Source organism: Mchenga conophoros, linkage group LG11 (assembly GCF_057382185.1).
Source record: "Mchenga conophoros isolate Kocher_MC1m ecotype Shallow Benthic linkage group LG11, M_conophoros_male_GT1.1, whole genome shotgun sequence".
NCBI lineage: Eukaryota > Metazoa > Chordata > Actinopteri > Cichliformes > Cichlidae > Mchenga > Mchenga conophoros.
Window position 1 is genome coordinate 2,381,730 of NC_140536.1, and position 23,124 is coordinate 2,404,853.

The 23,124-nt window shown below is 43.0% G+C and overlaps 2 protein-coding genes across 2 annotated transcripts; both read left to right on the forward strand.

The window, feature by feature from the left end:
• Nucleotides 1-1,621: 1,621 nt before the first annotated feature.
• popdc3 (popeye domain cAMP effector 3) lies at nucleotides 1,622-12,372 on the forward strand. The gene is made up of 3 exons (XM_085290505.1): nucleotides 1,622-2,207; nucleotides 7,105-7,213; nucleotides 10,811-12,372. Exons 1-3 carry the CDS (start codon nucleotides 1,702-1,704, stop codon nucleotides 11,087-11,089), a joined length of 894 nt encoding a protein of 297 aa, XP_085146631.1. The 5' UTR covers nucleotides 1,622-1,701; the 3' UTR covers nucleotides 11,090-12,372.
• A 33-nt stretch (nucleotides 12,373-12,405) lies between these two features.
• On the forward strand, nucleotides 12,406-21,475 carry popdc1 (popeye domain cAMP effector 1). The gene is made up of 8 exons (XM_085290506.1): nucleotides 12,406-12,543; nucleotides 14,139-14,390; nucleotides 15,408-15,532; nucleotides 16,443-16,630; nucleotides 16,767-16,875; nucleotides 17,542-17,709; nucleotides 17,813-17,954; nucleotides 19,614-21,475. Exons 2-8 carry the CDS (start codon nucleotides 14,162-14,164, stop codon nucleotides 19,736-19,738), a joined length of 1,086 nt encoding a protein of 361 aa, XP_085146632.1. The 5' UTR covers nucleotides 12,406-12,543; nucleotides 14,139-14,161; the 3' UTR covers nucleotides 19,739-21,475.
• Nucleotides 21,476-23,124: the final 1,649 nt, after the last annotated feature.

The following is a 23,124-nucleotide window of genomic DNA, read 5'->3' on the forward strand; positions in this document are numbered from 1 at the left end:
ACCGAGCCCCAGGCCGAGAGGCCGGGGGCACCCCACCTCCAAAGTGGCCCGAGCGAGCCCCAGGCTCCAGGCCCCGATAAGCGGCCGCCAAGGAGTGAGCCGGTGTGTACCACGTGTACACCGGCATGTGTGTTCTAAGGTGCATTTAAAACCCAGGAGGGCATGGAGCTACCTGCCAGAGAGCAGCAGGTAAGCGCATGGTCCCTCCTGCTAGCCCTCAATGTCTACGTGTATTTAACATTGAGAGGTGGGCAACGACACCAGGGGTGAGGTGTACACCCTGATGGACATCTGGATGCTGTGTAGCGTGCCCACCCCTAAGATCCTATATGTATGTGTTATGAGAGTGTGAGTAATGTGAGTGTCTAAGTTGTGGGATAAAGTTGAGGCAGAGGCAGCCAGAAGGGGACAGAGGGGGGGATGCCTCCTCTGCACCCTGGTGAACCACCTTTACCCCAAGGCCCTGCATGTGTGGGTGATTGTGGTGGAGCGGGAAGAGGGAGGCAGCTGGAGATGGGGAGGGAAGGAAGGGAGGGGCAAGTGACCCCTTGTAAAATGTATTAAATGTCTTGTTGGTGTCAGTCAAATCAGATTAACAGATGCATGAAGCAGATTTTAAGCAGTTTTATCTCCTCAGTGTCACATCACAGCCTTGGTGTGTGTCTGTGTGTGTTCTGTTTGTTATGCCTCAGGTGTCAAGCAGTGGTTAAAGGTGTTTTTCTTTGTTTTTTCTTGTTAATAACTGTTTTTCATGCTTTGATTTTTGTCAGTGAATGTAGGTTTGTGATTAAAATTGAATTCTTATCACCTACTTTTTTTTACCCTTCATTCAGTGATATTTTTTCTACATTTAATTAGATTATCTAGAAAATAATTCAATAAGGAGAGATTGTGTGGAAATACCAAACATGATTTATTAAAGACAAAAATAAAGTAAGCCATCTGGCAATTAACTATAATGACCCATCATAGAAGAAAGAATCCCAGCAGTGAAAGGAGTTAGGAGGGTTGCATGACAGTGTGTGAAAGACACAAAATAGCAGCCGAAGAGCGAGGAAGCCTTCAAATGGGTTTCTAAATACTGTCCTAATTTAACTAATGCATAAGCTTAATTTTCTATATCATCAGAATATATCTGTATTACAGCTTTTTGTGTGTGACTTTGCATTAAAACTGGGACGTGTATGTAATTGTTGACATTCCAGACTCACAAAAACTGAAATAAACTAAAACTATCTTTTGAAAAATAACTAAAACAGGACAGAACTGGAAACCTGTTTTAACATAAAAGCAGCAAACACATAACCTATAATTACTTGTGGTGTGTATCATCTCAAAAGTGTAATGGTAGAGTTTATTCTGCATTATGGGCTGTAACACTGTATAATAATAATTTACAAATAAACAGGATAATCAATCAATCACAAAGCAACTGTTATCTACAGTAAGTAAAAACTGGTCTTTATCCTTTCATCATGTAACACGAGCTTTGTCCGCACCTGGACTCGAACCCGCGCTCTGATGGTTCCGTAAAAACTCCGTCTTTTTTTCATTGGATATAACGTAGCGATTTGATTGGTTGTTTCTGCGTTCCACCTATGAGTGATGGGCCGAGGTGTCAGCGTTTTTCTACCCGCTCTGGTGGCACGGAGCGAGGCTGGCTGTGGTGGATGTGCTGCGGGTCGAGTCGCTTTATACAGTATGGAGCCGCCCGACTTCGAAAGCATGAATTTTACGGTGGCGCCGGAGGTGTCTGCCTACCCGGTGTGCAAAGAGTGGAAAGAGGGTGCGGAAGGATCGGTGTTCCATCTCGCCAACATCTTTCTGTTCCTTGGCTTCATGGGGGGCAGTGGCTTTTACGGACTCTTCTACCTGTTCACCTTTCTCACTCTGGGCTTCTTCTGCTCCACTCTCTGGTCGTGGTCGGACTCCTGCACCACGGACTCTTTTCTGTGGAGTTTGGCGATCTTCGCGGTGTGTCTGGTACAAGTCCTGCACATGTCATACAGGCTGAGGAGCTTTTCGTTTGACAAGGACTTCCAGGAGCTGTATAGCTGCATGTTTAAAAGAGTCGGAGTGTCATTGTCCCATTTTGGGAAGATAGTGGCCTGCTGTGACGGGGAAGTCCAAACTTTAGAGAAGGACCGCTGCTTCGCCGTAGAAGGAAAAACCGCTATTGACAAGCTGTCAGTGCTGCTCTCCGGAAGGTGATTGCGCACACACGCTTGAACAGCTCAGTGTCAAACATGGTACACCCCAACATAGAGTTTAGCACAGTCATGCCCCTATTGATATTAGAACAAAGGGTGTGTTTTCTAGATACTCTTTGTCATGTGAAAGTCTTACTGACAGACTCCAAATGTTTATCTGGGTCAGGGTTACTGGGACTGATCAGGATTGGCTCATGAGCTAAAAGGTTCATTATTGTAATCTGCATTTCTAGTTCACTCTTTACCTGAGGAGTCTTTGCAGCTTTGACCGCGTAGCTTTGTTTGTTTGTTTGTTTGTTTGTTTGTTTGTTTGTTTGACCAGGCTTTAACCACAACAGCTCCATGTGTCTAAATTATGCGCAAGTAAAATGAGCACATGGTAAATTAGTATAGCTTTCAAGAGCCTAGATTTAAACATGCTTTTCATAACCACATGTCCTTGGGGAGTAAAGGCTGAATAGATTACACTGTAATGATTTGCTTTTCACTCATCTATGGACAGCAGCTTATTGAACAGTTAAATGTTTTTCTGCGGTTACTGTGAAAGCACTCGCATTAGGTGACTGATTACCTTAATGATTAGTCTACTAGTATTTTCATGTAAAGTCAATGCATTTTCATCAGTTTTTGTGCTTTATTACTTTTGTAGCTAAAAATGTACTGGAGTAATAGTTTGTACAAAACGTAGCCTAGTGCACAAACGCACATTGCAGAATTTATCATGAAATCAGTTTTACACGTATTAGAATATATGTAATATATGTAGTAGAGTGCTCTGAGGCAGTGGATGCTGCCTGTGAACTTACATTTTCAGATATTTGTTCTGAGAAAGTGAGGCAGAACACCACCACAAATTTTGGATGTTACTATGATGGAAAGAAGTAGAATTGGTCCTAGCACAGAACCCTGTGGAACTCCATAATTAACCTCAGTGTGTGAAACAGCACTACTCACACGTCTCTGAGTCCAGACGCTAAAAGGCAAGGAGCACTTGCTGCTGGAGCTATTTATGAAGTTCTGCATCACTGAGAGAGCAGCTCTCTTTTAGAGAGGCTAAAAGGTCATCGAAGGTAACAGGCTCACTGCACTGAATGGAGACGGGGTGGTTCATGTATATGTTAGTTTGGTCACAGCATGTCTCTGTGGCTTCACTTTGTTTTTAAACAAATTGACTTAGTGTGGAGTGAAGTGTTTGCCCACTTCCTGATTTCCTGGTGTTTTGCCTATTTGTCACACTTACATGGTTCAGATCATCAATTGATATGAGACAAAGATAACCCAAATAAATATAAAATGCACTTTTTAAATGATGATTTCATTGATTAGAGGAGAAAAGTTATCCAAACCTACCTGGTCCTGTGTGAAAAAGTAATTGCCCCTCTTGGTAAATCATTGATTAACCACATTTTCTTTGGAGAGCTGCGTTCAATTTCACTAAACACACTCAGGCCTGATTACTGGAAGATCTGTTGAATCAAGAAATCACTTGAACAGAACCTGTTAGACAAAGTTAAGGAAGGCTAAAAGATCTCAAGAAGGAACACATCATGCCATCTAAAGAAAAACTTGAGAAAAAAATCACTGATATCCATCAGTATGTTAAGTGTTACAAAGGCATTTCCAAGGCTTGGGACTCCAGTGAAACACAGTGAGAGCCATTATACACAAATGGAGAAAACATGGAACAGTGATTAGCCTTCCCAAAATTACTCCAAGAGCATGTCGAAGTCTCATCCAGGAGGTGACAGAAGAACCCAGAACGGCATTAAAGAACCACAGGCTTCACATTTCTCAGTTAAGGTCAGAGTTCATGATTTAGAGACTGGGCAAAAACAGGATCCATGGGAGAGTTCACCAAACAAAAACCATTGCTGACCCAAAAGAACACAAAGGCTTGTCTCACATTTGCCAAAACAAACATCTTGATTGACCCCAAGACATCTGTGAAAGTATTCTGTGGACCGATTCAACTATTTGGAATGTTTGAGTACCGTTACATCTGCCATAAAACTAACACAGCCTTTCAGAAAAGGAACAGTCCTCAATTACTGAATGGTTGGAAGTGATGCAAATTATATAATGTGGGCTTTGTAGTTACCAGATCTTAAACGAAAAAAAACACCATTATGAAATTAACCAACAGTAAAATATGGTGGTGGCAGTGGAATGATCTGGGGCTGTTTTGCTGCCTCAGGACCTGGAAGACTTGGAACCATGAATTTTTCTACCAAAATATCACGAAGGAGAGTGTCTGGTCCAGTTTGTGATCTCAAGCTGAAGCACACTTGGGTTCTGCAGCAGGAAAATGATCCAAAACACAACAGCAAGTCCACCTCTGGCTTAAGAAAAACAAGATGAAGACTTTGGAGTGGACTATTCAAAGTCCTGACCTGTTATTAACCTCTGTCTCTCTTCCACAGCATGTCTTTATCCTGTCTTCCTTCTCTCACCCCAACCAATCACAGCAGATGGCCCCGCCCCTCCCTGAGCCTGGTTCTGCTGGAGGTTTCTTCCTGTTAAAAGGGAGTTTTTCCTTCCCACTGTCGCCAAAGTGCTTCCTCATAGGGGGTCATGTGATTGTCGGGTTTTTCTCTGTATGTATTATCGTAGGGTCTACCTTACAATATAAAGCATCTTGAGGTGACTGTTGTGATTTGGCGCTGTGTAAATAAAATTGAAACTGAATCTGATTGAGATGCTGTGACATTTAAAAGGCAGTTTATGCTTGAAAAGCCTCCAGTAAAAGACTCATTGCCAGTTATCGCCAACACTTGAGAGCAGTTGTTGCTGCTGAGGGTGGCCCAACCAGTTATTAGATTTATGGGTACTTATGAGCCTTGGAGATTTGGATCTGTTTTCCCTTCAATAATAAACACCTTCATTTAGAAACTGCATTTTGTGTTTTAAGCCTGGTCTAATATTTAAAATAGTTTGATCATCTAAAACATTTAAGTGTGACAAACAAACAAAAAATAGGAAATCAAGAAGGGGGCTGTATGCTCCAGGCCACTATTATTTTAAGCTGCCTGCATGCAAGTGACTTCTCATCTATATATTATAGTGAGGATGACGTCACTTAATGCTGCAAATGACATTTTCTGTTGAAAGTAGAAAACTTAGAGAACAGACAGAGCCGGAGCTAAAAATTGTCTGTTGCCTGTTTTATTTTCTCGCTGAAAGCAGACGCGATTTATTGGGATATTTTAATGATTTTACAGCTCAGTGTGCCACTCTGCAGCAGGTACACCACCTGTTAAAACTGGGGCACCAAAGCCTCATTTAGTCGTGGTCACGTGATCTGGGTGTTTTTAACCACGTTTCAGAGCAGTGTTTTGAAACATCTGCACTCGCGAAGCTCGACACAGTGTTGAAATGTCTGTTTTGAACTTCCCATCTTCTGCTGCTCAACCCAAAGATGCATTTGCATTACAAATATGGCACAATTTAAGGGGAAATAAAGAGTATAAGATTACCAAGAAGCATTGTTACAACAAAGAAATACCAAACACAAATTTCCTTACTTTTTGTGCTAAGTTTAGAAATCGGAGAGGGGAAAGGTCAATTCAGAACTTGCTGGGGAATTCTCAGAATTTTACATTTTCTGTCTTTATGAAAAACAGGATAACAAGTGAACAAGACATCTCCACGATAAGAGCAAAACAGCACAGACAGCAGGACAATCATTGGACCAGGGGGAAATAGGAATGGGTGTAAGGTGAAAAATGTGTAAGGAATTTTAATCTTAAGTGTCAAAATAAAGGAAAGAACAATATAAATGCTAATAGTTACAGTAATTGAACACACATGTGTTGGTGCCCAGTTTGTGTGTCACTGTGCTCCGATTGCCACAACGAACACTGTAACCCTTTCACCTTCTACCTCTTCTCTAGCTCCTCTCTCATCCTTGCTATTTCTCCCGCTTCTCATCTTTTTTCTTCTTGACGTCACTATCACTTGATATAGCTACATCACTTCCTGTTCATCTGTCTGTATCTGGAAGTCCCACAGGATCTTCGCTTGGTCATTCTCAACCTCCGTAGGAGCCGTATCCCATTTTGACCTTGGAATTTCCGTGCTATACTTAGCACAGATATTTTTATATACTATACCAACTACTTGGTTATGGCGTACTCAGAGCTTGTTTCTGAGCTGCCATAATTAGTGCCTCTGTGCTTTCAGTGCAGCTTTGCCGTGCAGGGGCCTGTCCTTCCATCATGGTTCCTCTTCTTTCTGTTGCCTTAGGTATTCACTAAACATACCATCAGTTGTGGCCAGGCTATTATCCCAGCAGGGTATCTGACGCCCGGCAGGGCATAGGTGTTGATTGCCTGGATCAACATCCATGCCCAGCTGACTCCTCGGGACTTGCCTTACTCTGCAGGTATTTGGTGGTTGCAGCTTTCGTAGTCCATGGTCCCATTTGCCTGTGGGATTCTGAGGCATTTGTAGCTGTCCTGCAATGTGGTCCTCTGGCTGTGCATTTAACTCAGTTCTTACTACCTTCCCTCTTTGTTACCATCTTACTACACTTCTCTGGTCTGAATGACATGCCCATGTTCTTGTTCACTCCTGGCATACAGCTCAATGTCATCCGTGTAGAGGAGGCGGCAAACGATTGGTCCATAGTTGTACCGTTTTCATTGAAATTTCATTGCAAGTATTCCAAAAAAAAAAGTTTATTTCTGATATTAAAATGTCCTGGGGGCATGTGGTTGCCTGATCACCCTGTGTGATAAAATTACACACATGAAAAAAACATGTTGCACACTTATGTAGTATTACAACACTACCATTACAGAATGTTTTAGGTTGTTTTAGTTAATAACTTTATCTTTAGTGTCTACTGTTGTGAACTTGACCTATTAAAATCAACTCTTGCTCCATTGTCCAACAGAATCCGTGTGACAGTTAATGGAGAGTTTCTGCATTACATCTACCCTTTCCAGTTTGTGGATTCACCAGAATGGGACTCTCTGCAGCCATCGGAGGAGGGCGTATTCCAGGTTCATTTTGTTGTAATCCAAGCTACACATTAAATACTGTGTGTGTGTCTGTGTGTGAGTGTGTGATGCACAAATCACACATCCACGAATACATAAGGAAGATGGCTCCAACTGGCGTATCGCTACATCGATCACTACGGCCGTCTTCTTCTGTTTGTCTACCACCACTATGTCCGGTTGGTTAGCCACCACCATTTTGTCCGTCTGTATCTGGAAGTCCCACAGGATCTTAGCTCGGTCATTCTCCACCACCTTAGTGGGCGTCTCCCATTTTGACCTCGGCACTTCCAGGTTATACTCGGCACAGATGTTCCTGTATACTTGGCCACTTGGTTATGGCTGGGTGTGGGTTTAAAACATTGATTTTCTGATTAAAATTGATTTTAGTTTTAATAAAGTGATATCGATTCCTTATATCCTGAATCGATTTTTAAATATAAATGTATTTTGCCAGAAATGCCAGAATCTCATGTTAAAGCTCACAAAACTATTTTAACAACCACCAAACAGCTAAAACAGCAAATGAGAGCAGGTGAACGGATTCTGCAAAAAGATGTAAACACAAAGCGTGTGTCGTCACCCCGCGTCCACAGACACACCGTCGGGGCTGAAAGCCGACACCTCACAGATTCTGGTGCTGCAGGTTTCATCACTCTGACCAAAATTCACTGAACCAGCAGGAAAATCCAAACTATGCTTAACAAACAAATAGATATCATCATTAATTCACTCTGACTTTGGCTGTTTTGTTTCCACATCGATAAAAATCACTCTCTCTCTCAGTGTACTTCAAGGACAGTTTCCCATCTCAAATCTCTGTTTTCTGGATTATTTGCTTGCTTATTACACACCAGTCTACGTACAGCGCTGTCAGCTGCTGTTTTTTGGGGGGGTTTTAAGCGACCTCTGACAAGAAAGCCTCATTTCTGCTGTTCAATACAGAAGAAATTTTAACTTTTTAAAATTATGCCAAATTGCATAACGCTTGGCTGTGTCTCTAATAAAGCTTATTTTCTTCAGTTGTTGATCTACGGCAGAATATTTTAAGGTTATCTGCTATAAAAAGCCAGGCCGGGAAAATCTCCTTCATGTTTTTCTGTGTTTTATTCTCAGTTACTTTCACACAAAGGCTCCTCTGATGAAGTCCTACAAGTGTCAGCTTTGTTTTTATACGTAGATATAAAAATGTGCACATGTACTGATAAATGATAAAAGAATTATGTTTCTGACTGCCTGAGAAAAAATTGAATCGAATCAAATCGGTGATTGAATCAAATCCATCCATCCATCTTCTTCCGCCTATCCGGTGCAGGGTTGCGGGGGCAGCAGCCTAAGCAGAGAAGCCCAGACCTCCCTGTCCCCAGCCACCTCCTCCAGCTGGCCTGGCCCAGCTGAGAGATATAATCTCTCCAGCGTGTCCTGGGTCTGCCCCGGGGCCTCCTCCGGGCCGCCATCCCTCCCGGATGGCTGAACTCCTCACACTAGCTCACACTAGCTCTCTAAGGGAGAGGCCAGCCACTCTTCAGAGGAAGCTCATTTCTGCCGGTCACTACCCACAGCTCGTGACCATAGGTGGGGGTAGGGACGTAGATCGACCGGTAAAATGAGAGCTTCGCTTTTACGCTCAACTCTCTCTTCACCACGACGGACTGGTGCAGCGTCCGCATCACTGCAGCCGCAGCACCGTCTGTTGATCTCCCGCTCCCTTCTCCCGTCACTCGTGAACACGACCCTGAGATACTTAAATTCTTCCACTCGGGTCAGGAACTCGTCGCTGACTGGGAGTGGGCACTCCACCCTTTTCCGGCTGAGGACCATGGCCTCAGATTTAGAAGTGCTGATTCTCATTTCCACCGCTTCACATTTGGCTGCGAACCGTTCCAGTGCCAGCTGGAGGCCTTCACCCGATGAAGCCAACAGAACCACAACATCCGCGAAAAGCAGAGATGAGATCCTGAGACCACCCAGGTGAAAGCCTTCCACCACTTGGCCTAGAAATCCTGTCCGTAAAATTTACGAACAGAATCATTGACAAAGGGCAGCCATGGCGGAGCCCATCACCCAGCAGGAACGAGTCTGACTTGTTGCCGGCAATGCGACCTTCCGGTTACAGATGCGATTCCCAACCCCCTGAGCCATGGTCGCCCCTTTTACAAGTCCACAAAACACATGGAGCAGTGTCCTGCATGGAGAAGGACACTAGAGGCTGAGATTAAGAGATCATGGAGGAAAGTTAGCCAACTGAGAGCCCCAAACGAGAGGTCATCCAGCAGCCACGGAGCAGAGACCAGAGGGGGTTGCAGTAACGTGCCCGCTGGCTCTGCCGGCAGCTAGCTGTGCCAGAGAGGACCGGGCCTCAGGCCCAGAGGCCTGAGGGCACCCACCCCCCCGGAAGGGGCCCAGCCAGGCCACAGGCGCCAGGCCCCACCAATTGGCCACCAGGAGTGAGCCGGTACATACTTGAGCGCCCAGCCCCAGACACCAAGAACCACCAACACACCAACGTCTGAAGGCATCGGCCACTGGCAGGGAGTGTGGTGAGGGGAGATAAGCCTCCATACCTCAGAGAGCCTGAGATGTTCCCAGAGAGGTGGAGTCTAAGACCCGACCTGACATATAGATACAGACGAGCAGGCGCACGCAGACACAAACGTGCATTCCCACCCCCATATACACAAACGAATGCTCGGCACTCACCCTGTAGCTGTTGGCATGATGACATTGTATATAATTTGGATTATTTCTTTATCTTGTCAAGATCCGTGTCATCATTGTAAATTGTTTAAGCTGCACATTACTTTGTTTGTTATTTTATTTAGTCAAATTTACTATTTGACAATTTACTTTAGTCAAAGTTTTGGTGCTTTTATTTTGAAATTCAAGCTTGCTTACAAGTTGCGCTAGTTTCCTCTTTGGGTAGAAAGAAGGAGAAAACACCTGTAAGTGCAGAAAGAATGTTTTTTTTAATTATAAGTTATGTTAAGAGGACATTAACTACACACGGTTAAACTGGTAAAGGAAACCTCAGAAGAACCTCAGAAAACCACTTGCATCTGCCTGTGCTTCCAGGGAATCATACACCCGACGTGGAGACAGACACAAATAGGCACTGTACACACAATCACACTCCCCAAACACACTCTATAGGGGCAAACCGTACCCAGACCCAGCAGATGTAACCCTTCTCTCTGGGGTGGAGGAAAGCAGACCGCCTCCTTATCTGCAGTAGCAGGGAGGCCCCGCACCCCAGACCCCAATCTGACGGCCAGCACCTCCTCTCAGCCCCCCAGCCCTGACGGCTAACAGAACGGGGGTGAGTGAGGCTCAGTGTCTAAACGAGTCTCACAGGCCTGAATGCGCGCTTAAAGCCTTTTATGGTTCTTGTTTGATCTGCTGCTCACCACTAACAAGCACAAGCATACGTTTTGGACTTTTCTGTAATTTTGCACATTTATTTGTTACAATTTAATTCCAAAGACTTGTGATGACAGATTTCTTTCTTTGTCACAACAGCTTTTTCTTTATCATGCAGAAAAACAACAAAAATGTTGTATTGAGGTTAAACAAAGTTTAACTTGTTTTGTGGTTTATTCTCAGGTGACGCTGCGTGCTGATAACCCCTGCCGGTACGTAGCGTGGAGGAGGAAAAAGCTCTACCTGCTCTTTGCTAAGCATCGCTACATAGCCAAGATCTTTGCCCTGGTTGTACGCAATGACATAGCAGAAAAGCTGTATTCACTCAGTGACAAGACTTTTGACAAATACGGACACCGCTACGATCTCCGCTTACCATGTTACCCTCACATGCCGGGGACTGAAATAGAAAGGGCTGATGACCATCTGCAAGTGCCGGTGCAGAGCAGGGGGGCTCCGTAAACATACACACACATGCACATTCTTCATGCGCTAAATCGCAGTGCGTGGAAGTCAGTGTCAGTCAGGCTGCAGACATGTTTGCAGACAGGTAGACCGTATACCTGAGCACGAAAACAGTCTGTAGTGTTGTTACTCACAGGGCCATAATTTATGGGGCAATGAAACTTTTGAAACTTGCTTCGGATTTTAAATCAAACGATCAAGATCTGTTAGAAGTGCAGAATTTATCTTTATTTTAAGGGGTTTAGCAAAATGATTGCATTATATGACTTATACACACTTTTATACAGTTATAGCGGCGCCAAAGAGAATGGACAGTAAATTAAATTATGGACAGTAAAAATGTAGCAGATCTAAAACTCTGGATTTGATTCTAAGTGTTGAAGTTTGGAGAGTTAATGCAAAGAGACACAGATGAAGGATGACATCATCAGGCTGCAAAGCCAACAGAAGCCCGTCAGAGAGGAACAACTTTAAGAGTGGCAAATCAACAATCGTGGACATTTTTAAGAAGGATGCATTGGCCAGCTCAGCAGTAACTGAAGGCCTGGACAGCAACTAAAAGGAATAAATTCTTTCTGGGTTTTGGGGGGTTGTTGGGTGCTGGGGTCCTGATCTTTGAGACTTTTCACTCTCATTGTTAAGTGCATTTTGTGACAAACGCACATACTCAGACAAAACACAGAAAACACAAGATTGCTGGTTTGTGTATCCATTTTTTCCTTGTAGGCGCTGCTTGTTTTTTATTGTTTTGTCTTACAGGTGCAGCAGTTGGAGACTCATTGTTCTTCTGTCACAGGACAGCAGACGTCTTAAATTCATATGATATTGACGGATTAGATCAATATGTGTTGTCAGTGGTACACTGACTGATGTTGTTCTGTGACAATAAATGATTTTACTGTGTAGATGCCAAACACAAACTTAATCAGTTTTCTAAGCACATGAGTCTGGAGTTCATTTTGTCAGTATGTTAGGAAGTCTAATGTATAAATATATTTTCAGCCTTAATGCCTCTGAAAGTGAAGTTACTGCGGGTTTGTCAACCAAACGCTTCGACAAAGATCCACACACCCAGCAGTCATTCAGATGCTGGTGCAGTCTCACTGCTTGTGTTGAAAAAGTTCACATATAAGAGTATTAATAAAGTATGAATAACAGAGGGTCGTTTTGTGTGATTGGATCCATTGAGGAGAAGAGAAGGATGATCCGAGCAATTCTGACGATTTTGGAGAGAAGAAGCAAATTTTCTTAAGAACTTCTGCTGAAAGTTAACCTTTGATCTGTCGCCCCCTGTCGGAGCTCTTGGGCACTGCTCTCGCCTTGTTCCCCTTTTAGCGTTTTCCTGTCAGCTGTGTGGAATGTGAGACGCACACAGCATCAGAGGCTCCAGCTATCCGGCCGCTTTCCCCTCTCACTGCTGTCCAGAGCTCCTCCGGCTGCTCCTCTGATCGGTAAGTGAAGAAGTCCTCACTTTTACGGGCTTTTAAGTTGAACCTAAGAAATTCCAGCGCAGCTGCGCAGCTGGACCATGTCTATTTCTACATGTGAGCTCTGCGCGTGCTACAGCTGCTGTACAGAAATATTCACTGGCGTCCACATTTACAGTCAGATGTTGATAAAAGAGCTTCTTTACCATGAGCTGTAACGCGTTGTGTAATCTGACTACTGCTGCGTAGACTGTAAGCTGTACTTTCCCACCGGCGTTGAAAAGACAGAAACATGAATTCATTCATGACTGTAAATATGCAGCTGTGTATGTGTGCGAGTCTTCTTCAATGACAAACATGACGGAGCTCAGCTAGACCCAGTGTAGGAGCTCACTGTTGCGTTCACTAATGAATAAAAACGAGAGGGACCGTTTCTGTCGCGAACCTAAACTTAGCATCAGTAGAGTGACTGTATGACTTAATGAAGGGCAGCTGGGTTTCAAACAAACCGAATTCTAAAATAAACGTGTCAGGGGAGATTTGTGACAGAAGGATAGCAGGAAGGCTCCGAAACCAGTGAAACCAGCTCTGACGTATGGTGTGGACACTGTGGGACCAATTAAAACCACAGGAAGCTGACCTGGAAGTGGCAGTGGGAAGATAAGATTTTTGTTGGGAGGGACCAGAAAGGATAAAATTAGAAATGAGTATAGGACAGCATATATGAATAACAAGCAGAGAACTAGTTTCACTTTAAAGCTGAGTCTGGTCCACCTTTGTTGTCCTGGAGTGAAAACAGATGACAGTTAATTATGCACGTATTTGAAACCATCTACTTTACTCTCAGATGAAATTTCGATCTGGAGATTTTGTCAGTTCCTGACATCTAAAAGACCCTTCAGTTCATAGAAGTAATAAAAGAATAAAAGCTGTTATTATTATCATGTCTGGTTTTTCCTCCTGGTCATTCCCACAGTTTCAATGGGAAACTAACCTGTAAGAACACTGGTTTGGTTCAGTTCGAGATGTTGTCCTCAAATTATTTTTGTAGGGCAAATGTTCACCGGTGTAACTGACATTCTCGTTTGGTTTAATGTTACATTGAACAATGTTTAGTGGATGAATGGGAGCAAAATGAGAAGTGTTTTGTCCACATGGAGGAAAATGTTCTAGCATTCGTCTGCCTGTGAAACGCAGCAAACATCATGGTAAGTATTAACGTGCCATCCTGGAGGAAGGGACTCGCTATGCTGCTGCCATACGTGACACTGACCCCAGCCAAATGCTAAACCAGTGAAACTACAGTTGGAATATATTTAAAGCCCTTCCTATTTTGGAGCGCGTCTCATTGTTGGCTGCTGTTAATTCCAGTAACACCAAAGCAGCTGAAGTTCACTAACAACCCACTTCACTCCCCAGATCAGTTTAGCAGACTCGATGCTGTACTCTGATTAAAAGTGTTCCTTACATTGTTTGAGAAGTATATTAACATACAAGTACCTTAAAATATTAGAAGCAAAGTACTTGAATAAGTATACTTAGTTACCTTTCACAGCTGTGTAGTTTGTATGCTTTGAACAACCATCCTCCCACATTCACTTGTGCTCGCCTTACTCCAGTGTCCAAGGTGCCTAGCCAAAGGATGTCCTCCACCCCAGATGGGCCCACCCTCCTGCTCACCACGCTGTCCTCCTTCCCTTCTTCCATCCCGGCCGCCACGTCTGCAGATTCAAATGCCACCTCGTGCCAGGAGTGGGAGCAGACCCACCACCTGCTATTCCATGTGGGAAACCTGTCCCTGCTGTTGGGCCTGGCCATCCCGACTACCTTGGCTCTGCACATGATCATGCTGCGCCTCCTCCTGACAACAGGTCAGTTCACAGCTCGTTCCCGTGATGGGATCCAGAAGCAATGTAGTGGGGAAGATTTAAGGAACATAAAGTTATCACATCGTAAGCAGATGCGTATTCTGAGTAAAAGCTGCCCGTGCGTTAGTAAACTTCTACCAGGACAGGCTTGTTGACAGTTGACTGTAACGCTGGCATCTTAAAGATTTATTGGAAACTGTTCTGCACAAACAGGGGAGACCCTAAAAGGCTGTGACAGTGGGAGATAAAAGCAGGATGGAAAAAGCACTTCCAACATGTTTATCTTTGCTTGGCAAGAGAATGGAGACAGGAAGCAGCAGGACTTATTGAGGCTGTGGTTGTAATGTTGACAGCTCCGTTATTTATGCTGCTATTTTAGAGCAAGTCAAGTTTCAGTCTCTCAGAGAGCGAGTAAAGGAGAGTGCTGAAATGTGTAAGGCAGCAGTTTTGGTGGTTTTATCATAAGACTGGATGGGTAATCATTATATAACACCGAGTAAGACATTTATTCATGTATCCAGACGAGCACATTTCTAAATAATTGTCATGATGTCTAAAATCAAAATATGTGAATGCAATGATTATGAATTTGTGAGCGATACAAAAGTAAAGTTTTGGACAATACTCCCATATATGAGCTTAGAAACAGAGCAGTGTGTGGCTCAGCGTTGTCCCGTAAGTTTCCCATAGAGCGATTTATTTTAAACGTACTACATTTATGGAACAATTAGACTACCTCGCTTGTTTGTCTCACTGCCCAAAGCTGCTTTATTGTTTTGCTGGCAAATTCAGATTCTGAAGTTCGAAATGTGCAAAAGATAAGTGAACAGAAGAAATAAACTGGGAGGAAATCATAAATGAATGGTGGGGTGGCTCAAGACTTTTGCACAGTAGTGTACATTAAAGTAATTTCTGATATTACAACCATACCAGATAATTTCTCCAAGATAAGATGAAGTGTTTCTTGTCTCAGCGTGGTGTGTAATCAAGTGCAGTGTGTAAGTCGGGTTGTTCTTGCAGCATGTGGTTTATTCATCGCGTGGGCCACGCTGTTCAGGTGCAACATGGATCTAATGGTGTGGAACGTGGTCTTCCTGGTGATCAACTTCGTGCACCTTTTCTACCTTTTGTATAAACGCAGGCCGGTGAGTTCAGCATCAACATCACTCACATTATACAAGATCATTGCAGGCCGCCCACGTGTGCTCATCAGAGGAGCAGTGGAGCTTCTAGCTAATAAATATGGGTTCAGTTCTGTTTCGTGGTAACACAATGCGATTATGTCTGCAGCAGCACACACCTACACTTTGGAGCAGCAGACAGGAGGAGCAACAAAGTGCAGCCGTAGTTGTTTTTTTCATCAGAGAATTAAAGCCTTTCATTCATTAAAGTTCAAAAAACATTTTTATAACTTTTATAAAAAACATTTTCTCTCGAGTTACTTTGATTGTCTTAATAAGTGACTTGACATAAAGGACTATTTTTATTTCTTTCATTCTTTAATTAACCAGGAAAGTACGAATAAAGCTTTTTTCATAGTGTCAGTGTCTGAAGTGTTTCTGAAATATATCTGGAGGACAAATTACAGCTGTTCTGGAAACTTGCCAGAGTTGTTTTTGTCTTCGGTGCAAACGAGACACGACTCGAGTGTACAAACTGTGGAGGCAACAGAATCATCCTGGTTATTCATGCGCTGGTTCCCTTTTCTTAAATGGTCAAACTCTCTGTGTGTGAGGTTTTGGAAACACTTTTGTGACTATTTACTCTTTATTCTCTTTATTTGTAGTACAACAGTTTTAAAATGTATCCACACAAAGTAGCTAAACAAACATAGTAAATATGCAGAATGCCCCATTTAAGAACAATATGCATCATGTTGTTGATTCATTAACTTGTGAATTCATATAATTCATGTATACTTATTATTTTCTATACCATAATTTATAAATGGCTCGTGTCATTATCCCAACTAGGCCTGTGCTTCAGTGCGCTGGGCTACACTGACTGTGGATGAATGCTCAGGTCAGACTAACCGTCTCAAACTGTTGCTGTCAGATTAAGATTGACAGGGAGCTGCGGTCAGTCTACAAGAGGATGTTTGAGCCTCTGCATGTGCAGGAGGCTTTGTTCCAGCGACTCACGGGACAGTTCTGCACCATTCAGACGCTGAAGAAAGGCCAGGCCTACGCTGCTGAGGACAAGACGTCTGTAGACGAACGCCTCAGCATTCTGCTCAAAGGAAAGTATGTGCTGTTTGTTTCCCTAATGAAAGTCACATAGGTCTGACTAGTACACACGATTAAGGTTATTATTTTAACACCGTGCTTTTCTGATTTAGTTGGTCAGAATTTTGAATTTCATTTTTTTTGTGTGTGATAGGATGAAAGTTTCATACCGAGGCCACTTTCTGCACAACATCTATACCAACGCATTCATTGACTCTCCAGAGTTCAGGTCCACTGAGATGCACCGAGGAGAGAAGTTTCAGGTAAATTCACTTGCATGGAAGCTCTGACATAAAGGATGGACATCGTTTGCAGGGCCGATTTCCTTCTCTGGCTGTAAAAACATGTCTGACTTTGCAGAACATGAATATTCAATAAAGATTTAAGGAGGTCAAATTTCTTTAAACAGAGCTCTGGAACATCATAAAGTTTCACATGCATGGTAATTCAATGTAGCATATTTTTGAAGTACTAATAATAATAATAATAATAATAATACTAATAATAATAATACTAATACTAATAATAATAATAATAATACTAAACATAGTAAAATAAATGTTCTTTTGCATTCAGAAATAACAAAAAGCTTTTGAGAAAGTTGTCATAAAATAAAGCGCTTAATTCAAAAACTTGTGGAAAGGTATCATTTGACTTTCCCGTCTTCTTTTTTCCTTAACTACACTTCATGTAAGCAGTCTGAAGTAATGTTAACTTTAAATCCTCTGAGGTCTCTGAACGTTCCCTTACTCATCTCCTTACAGACTTCTGTTCAGCCATAGACGCGCAGAGACGGCACAGTGTCTCAGTCAATCTGTAGATAGACGACGAGAACAATCAGGCCCAAGAAAACCGTGAAACGAAGCATATAAAAATATGTATCCCTACCTGTGGACACCTTAACACTTGTTAATGTGTCTGATTGACAGGTGACCATCATGGCAGAAGAGAACTGCAAGTTCCTGTGTTGGTCGCGAGAGAGACTTACCTATTTCCTGGAGTCAGACACTTTCCTTAATGAGGTTTTCAGGTTCCTCATCGGCAAAGATATCACCAACAAACTGTACTCTCTGAATGATGCCACACTCAGCGACAAGGTGAGTCCCGCTGGTGTCGATTTATTGGAGCATCTTGTTTAATGTGACAGCTGTAAGAGTGCTCACTGTGCTGACGAGGATGTTGGTCATGGATATGTTCTAGGCTGTGAAGAAAATGGACCGACAGCCCAGCCTGTGCTCCCAGCTGTCTATGACGCAGGTGAGAAACAGCATGGCAAGCAGCAGTGACACCGACGATGTTCTCAACCAGATCCTACGAGGTGGATCTGCTGGATCATCACTCCGTGAGTCTTAATGGGATATTTACTCTGTCACTGCAGCACGTGCTACAGCAGCGATCCACAGCTCTGCCAGTGTTCCCAGCAGCTCAAACGAGTGGGGCTCCCTCACTTCCTCCATAAATGTTCAGTGATGTTGAGGTTTATCTTTGGACTTCTGCATGTTGCCTCCTCGCAGGCTTCTGTTCACACGCACACATTTATATTTCTAAAGGTGCTGCTGAGATGAAATCCTCACCAGATGTTGGTAACAATCCATTCAATCCACACGTGAAAATTAAAATATGTTTAACAGTGAGAAACGACACATGAACACAGTGAGGTGCAAATAGTCATGAACTCTGAAATCCTGGCTCAGCTGCAGAGGGCTGGTGCAGTGGATTCAAGCGGAGGCTATGGCCACCTTGGGCGCCATGCAGATCCTGGTCCACGATACACTGGTTTGACTCGAGACGTTGTTGGACGCAGAGCGGATGGAAATTAAGTGTGTGCATGGGGATAGTCACATAGATCCCACGGTGCCAGTGGAAATAACGTATACATAGACTCGAGGCTGTGGTTTGACAAGTTAATGGGGCAGTGTGAAGAGGTGCGCTCACAACGTGTAGGGACATGTGATGTTTGTGCTGCGCTCAGTGGTGATGCAAAGTCGTCACTGCTGATTCTACTGGTAGGGCAGATAGTGTGCTAGTTTGGGCCATTAGTGGGGGTCCTGTTCGAGCACACTGGCATGGACCCCATCATGGCATCATGGCACAGGGTATCGCTTTCATAAGTTCCTTCATGAGGACGAATGCAGTTGGGATCGCTGGCTGGACCCTGTGTTGTTGGCACTTCGGGAGGTGCCCTAAGCATCCATGAGTTGCTGTTCAGCAGGAAGCTGCAGGGGCTGTTGGACCTTAAAGAACACCGTGAGGAAGGTCCAAGCCCGGGTAAGAGTGAAATTCTGACGTTCCTTGTAGCACACCTGTGCATCAGAGAGGTTCCTGAGGCAGGCGGGGCTCACAGCCAACCTGAAGAAGTGTGCGGTTGGATGGAGGGAGGGACAGTATCTGAGGTCCCACTTGGGATGGTTGTTACCGACATCTGGTGAATTTTATGTCAATAACACCTTTAGAAATATATTTCTTCAAAAATTGGTGAAATGTTTACTCGCTGTATGTGATGTTAAAACAGTTCTTCTGTAGTGCTAGCTAAATGCTGTACACACGCTTAATGTAATTGATCTGTGCAGCATGAATGCATAAAGATGAGAAGGGGGAAAGGATGCATGGTAGGATTGTAGGATGACATTAAGTAGCAAATATTATGCTGCTGGCTGGAAGCAACGCAAGGGAATAAGATAGCAGTGAAGGAACACACAGGTGGACTGTCTTATGCAGAAAATGTCATCTGAAAGGTAAACTGCATGGTGGAGTCAGCAGAGAATTCATTTCATTCACTTTTGTCCTATAACACCAAAACACAACACAGTTGCCTCAGGGCACTTTATATTGTAACGGCCAAGGAGGGGCGCCCAGCTGCAGTGGATGATACAGGACAAGGACACCCTGTGGAAGAGAGATTAATAATAACTAATGATTACATGCAGAGTGCTGCATATGCTCACACTTCAGATTGTTTAGCCACAATGTTCCATATTTTTTTCATTTTGTGTTTTTCTAGAGATTTCACCCGGCACCAAAGCATCCTCAAAAATGAATCCTATAGAAGAAGGCATGGAGGATGATGTGTTTGAAGAATCGGCCTCGTCTGACCACATGCCCAACACTTCCACTGAGAATGTGTAGCCAGCAGCGCCCACAGGGGCATACTATGGAGTCCAACACAGCTGACACAACTTTCCTTGTGTTAGCTTGAGGGAACGCAAAGCCCCATCAGACACGATGGGTATCATGACGGTGGTTGTCAACTTATGTTTCCTCACATAAAAATGTGCATCTCATGTGTCATATGTCTTTTCATCCCTGTGACTGCAACATACTAATTAGGAGATGTTATCAGAGAAGAATCTTTAAAAAACTTCAAAAATATAACTACAATGTAATATTGTTGCAAATAGGACCAAAGTTAATGCTGCAAACATCTTTAATACAGTGATTTAGCACAAAGTAAACCTTTTTAATTGAGATAATATATTTATTTTACCCCTGAGTGCGCTCTAAAGCTGAAACTTCAAACTGGATCGATAGCGTAATAAAGGCTATAGGAGCAGTTCAGGCAGTGTAAAGGAGACACGTAAATCTCAGAAGGTTGATTATGTTCTCTCACTGAAAACATCCAGATGAACAGAATCAACCTTTAAAGTATAAAAACATTTATATATTTTCTGCATCACCAACTGAGACATACAACTTAACAAATTTCTCATATAAAATTTATTCTCCCAGCAAAGAATCCTTTTAAGAATCAGTGAAACGTGGTACTAACTCATTTTAATCTGAAACTCTAAACCACGGAGTTTACAAAGACAGCCACTGTCATCATGCAAACCTCTGTGTTTAAGTCCAACATAGCTCACTAACCCTTAATCTTGCTTCATAGCACATCACTCAGCTCTATAGTCTATAGATATGTTTAGCACTAACTGGGATAGCTGCAGCTCAGGAGGCAGAGCAGATGGTCTACGGTTGGCTGGTTTGATCCCTGGCTGATCTCCAGTCTGCACGCTGAAGTATCCTCAGGCAAGATACAAAACCCAGAGTTGCTCTCTGATGCACTCATCAGAATATGAATGTGTCATTGTTAGATAGAAAGCACTTAGGCTTAGGTCTTGCATGAGCGGATGTGAATAGATGACTGAGGCATGCTGTACTGACTTTGAGTGCTCAAGTAGAAACTGTTCATTTACCATCAGTACATATTTGTCTCAGACCTGAACAAACAGCAGCAAAGTTGATACATTATGTCATATTACACTATAATGTTCTTAGTTCTTACTGCAATTGTTTCATTTGGAGTTCACTGTGTATTAAATGTATGTGATCACATGTATGTACAGTGCATCCAGAAGGCATTCACAGCTAGTTCCATATCCTGTCATGTTACGGTGCTTTTCCACCCTAAAACCCTACACACATACCCCGCAGTGACAAAGGGGAAAATGTTGGCTTGAAAATTCTTCAAAATGTATTAAAAAAAACAAAAACGAATTACATGTGCATATGTTTCCATAGTTTTCACAGTCAGACCTGAGCTAAGGAGCATCCTGTTTCCACTCAGTATCTGTCACATGTTTCTACAACTTTGTTGACCGTCGTAAATTCAGTTAATTGGACAGGATTTGAAAAGGTATGCATCTGTCTATATGAGGTCCCCTAGTGGACAGTTTATACTGAAGCACAAACCAGTCCAGGAGTCTAAGAAGTTGCCTGTACACTTCCAAGACAGGATTGTAATTGAGGCCCAGATCGGGCGAAGGGTACATTTCTGTCACATTGAACAAATGTTGGACCTTTTTTATTTTAAATTCACTTGTTTTCTGTGTAGTTAGTCATGCATTTTTAAATTAAATACTGTGAAGATATCCACACAAGCTTTGGTGTAGAAGTGGCCGTAATAATACTGCAAAGATCTGATTTCTGATTCACTGATAGTGAAGAAACGCACACATCATGGGAAGCAGCAGCCTATTGCAGCGACACTAAGGGAGGATTCGGGGTCACCTGATCCAGCCCTAACTGTGTCAGCAAAAAGGAAAGTGTGCTTTAAGTCTGCTCTTTTGGGGTAATACGGTACTGAGAGTTCATTAAGATTTGAGCCCTTTTTGGAATGATTAAACTATTTTTAGGATTTAAACCCTTTAAATCTCAGTTTAAACATTTGAGTTACTAAATAATTATTGAAAAAAAACTAACAGAAAGCTGCTTTTTTCCATATAAATAGTACGGGAGTGGGATGCTGGTGCTGATTAGAGTCTTGGACGTTTCAAAGATCAGCAACAAAACTGATTTTCATGCATTTTCGTTCTTTTGTATATATGGTTCCAGATACTCCCTAAAACGTTCACCTCAACTAAAACCACATGTTTAATCTCTGCCATTGCAGTGTAAAACAGAAGTATTGATTCCTTACTGGAGGGATGGATTTTGTCATTTAAGTTATTTAAAAAAGTTACAGAATTACTGAATCTAACACAGAGCATGAAGTTAGTTTGTACAGTGGGTCAAACGTCATCCTGCTTTACGCCTCCTTGTTTGTTGCAGACTAAATATATATGATGGATGAAAGTGGAGCTAAAGGCAGAGGAAGAAGGAGATGCTGCGGCTCGATGATGACAAAATGTCAGTCTACTGGAAGTGCAAAATACTACAGACCCCTGGCGGCATCGTGGTGGGGGGCGGCATCACAGCAGAGTGAAGCTGACCCCCCACCCACTTGAAACGTAAAGGCAAATAGGCAGAGCGGTTAGTGCTACGTTTGTGCAGATTTGTGCAGGTAAAATTAGCGTTTGTGCTGCTACGGTTTTAAAGATATTAATGAAAATGTAAAGGTCAACCAGCCCCCCCACATTACCCAAATCCAACAAAAGTGGTATCAAACGTTTGTGCTACGTTTAAGATAAGATAAGATAAGATAAGATAACCTTTATTAGTCCCACACGTGGGAAATTTGTTTTGTCACAGCAGGAAGTGGACAGTGCAAAAGTTATGAGGCAAAAATTAGAATACAATAAGAATAAATACAGTACACAACTGTACAGAATAGAATAAAATAATATACTATATACAGTAGAATAAAATAAAATAAAAATATACAATAAGATAAAAATAGAATACGAATGCTATATACAACTGAGTAAAAATACAACGATGCCAGAAAAGATTATTGCACTTAGTGTTATTGCACATGTATGGATGTGTGTGTTTGTTCAGTTAAAGTCTTTATTATGGAGTCTGACAGCAGTGGGGAGGAAAGACCTGCGAAATCTCTCCGTCCCACTCCGTGGGTGCCGCAGTCTCCCACTGAAGGAGCTGCTCAGTGCTGTCACAGTCTGCTGCATGGGGTGGGAGACGTTGTCCATCAGGGATGACAGCTTAGCCGCCGTTCTCCTGTCACTCACCACCTCCACTGGGTCCAGAGGGCATCCTAGAACAGAGCTGGCCCTTCGGATCACCCTGTTCAGTCTCTTCCTGTCCCCAGCAGAGATGCTGCCGCCCCAGCAGACCACGCCATA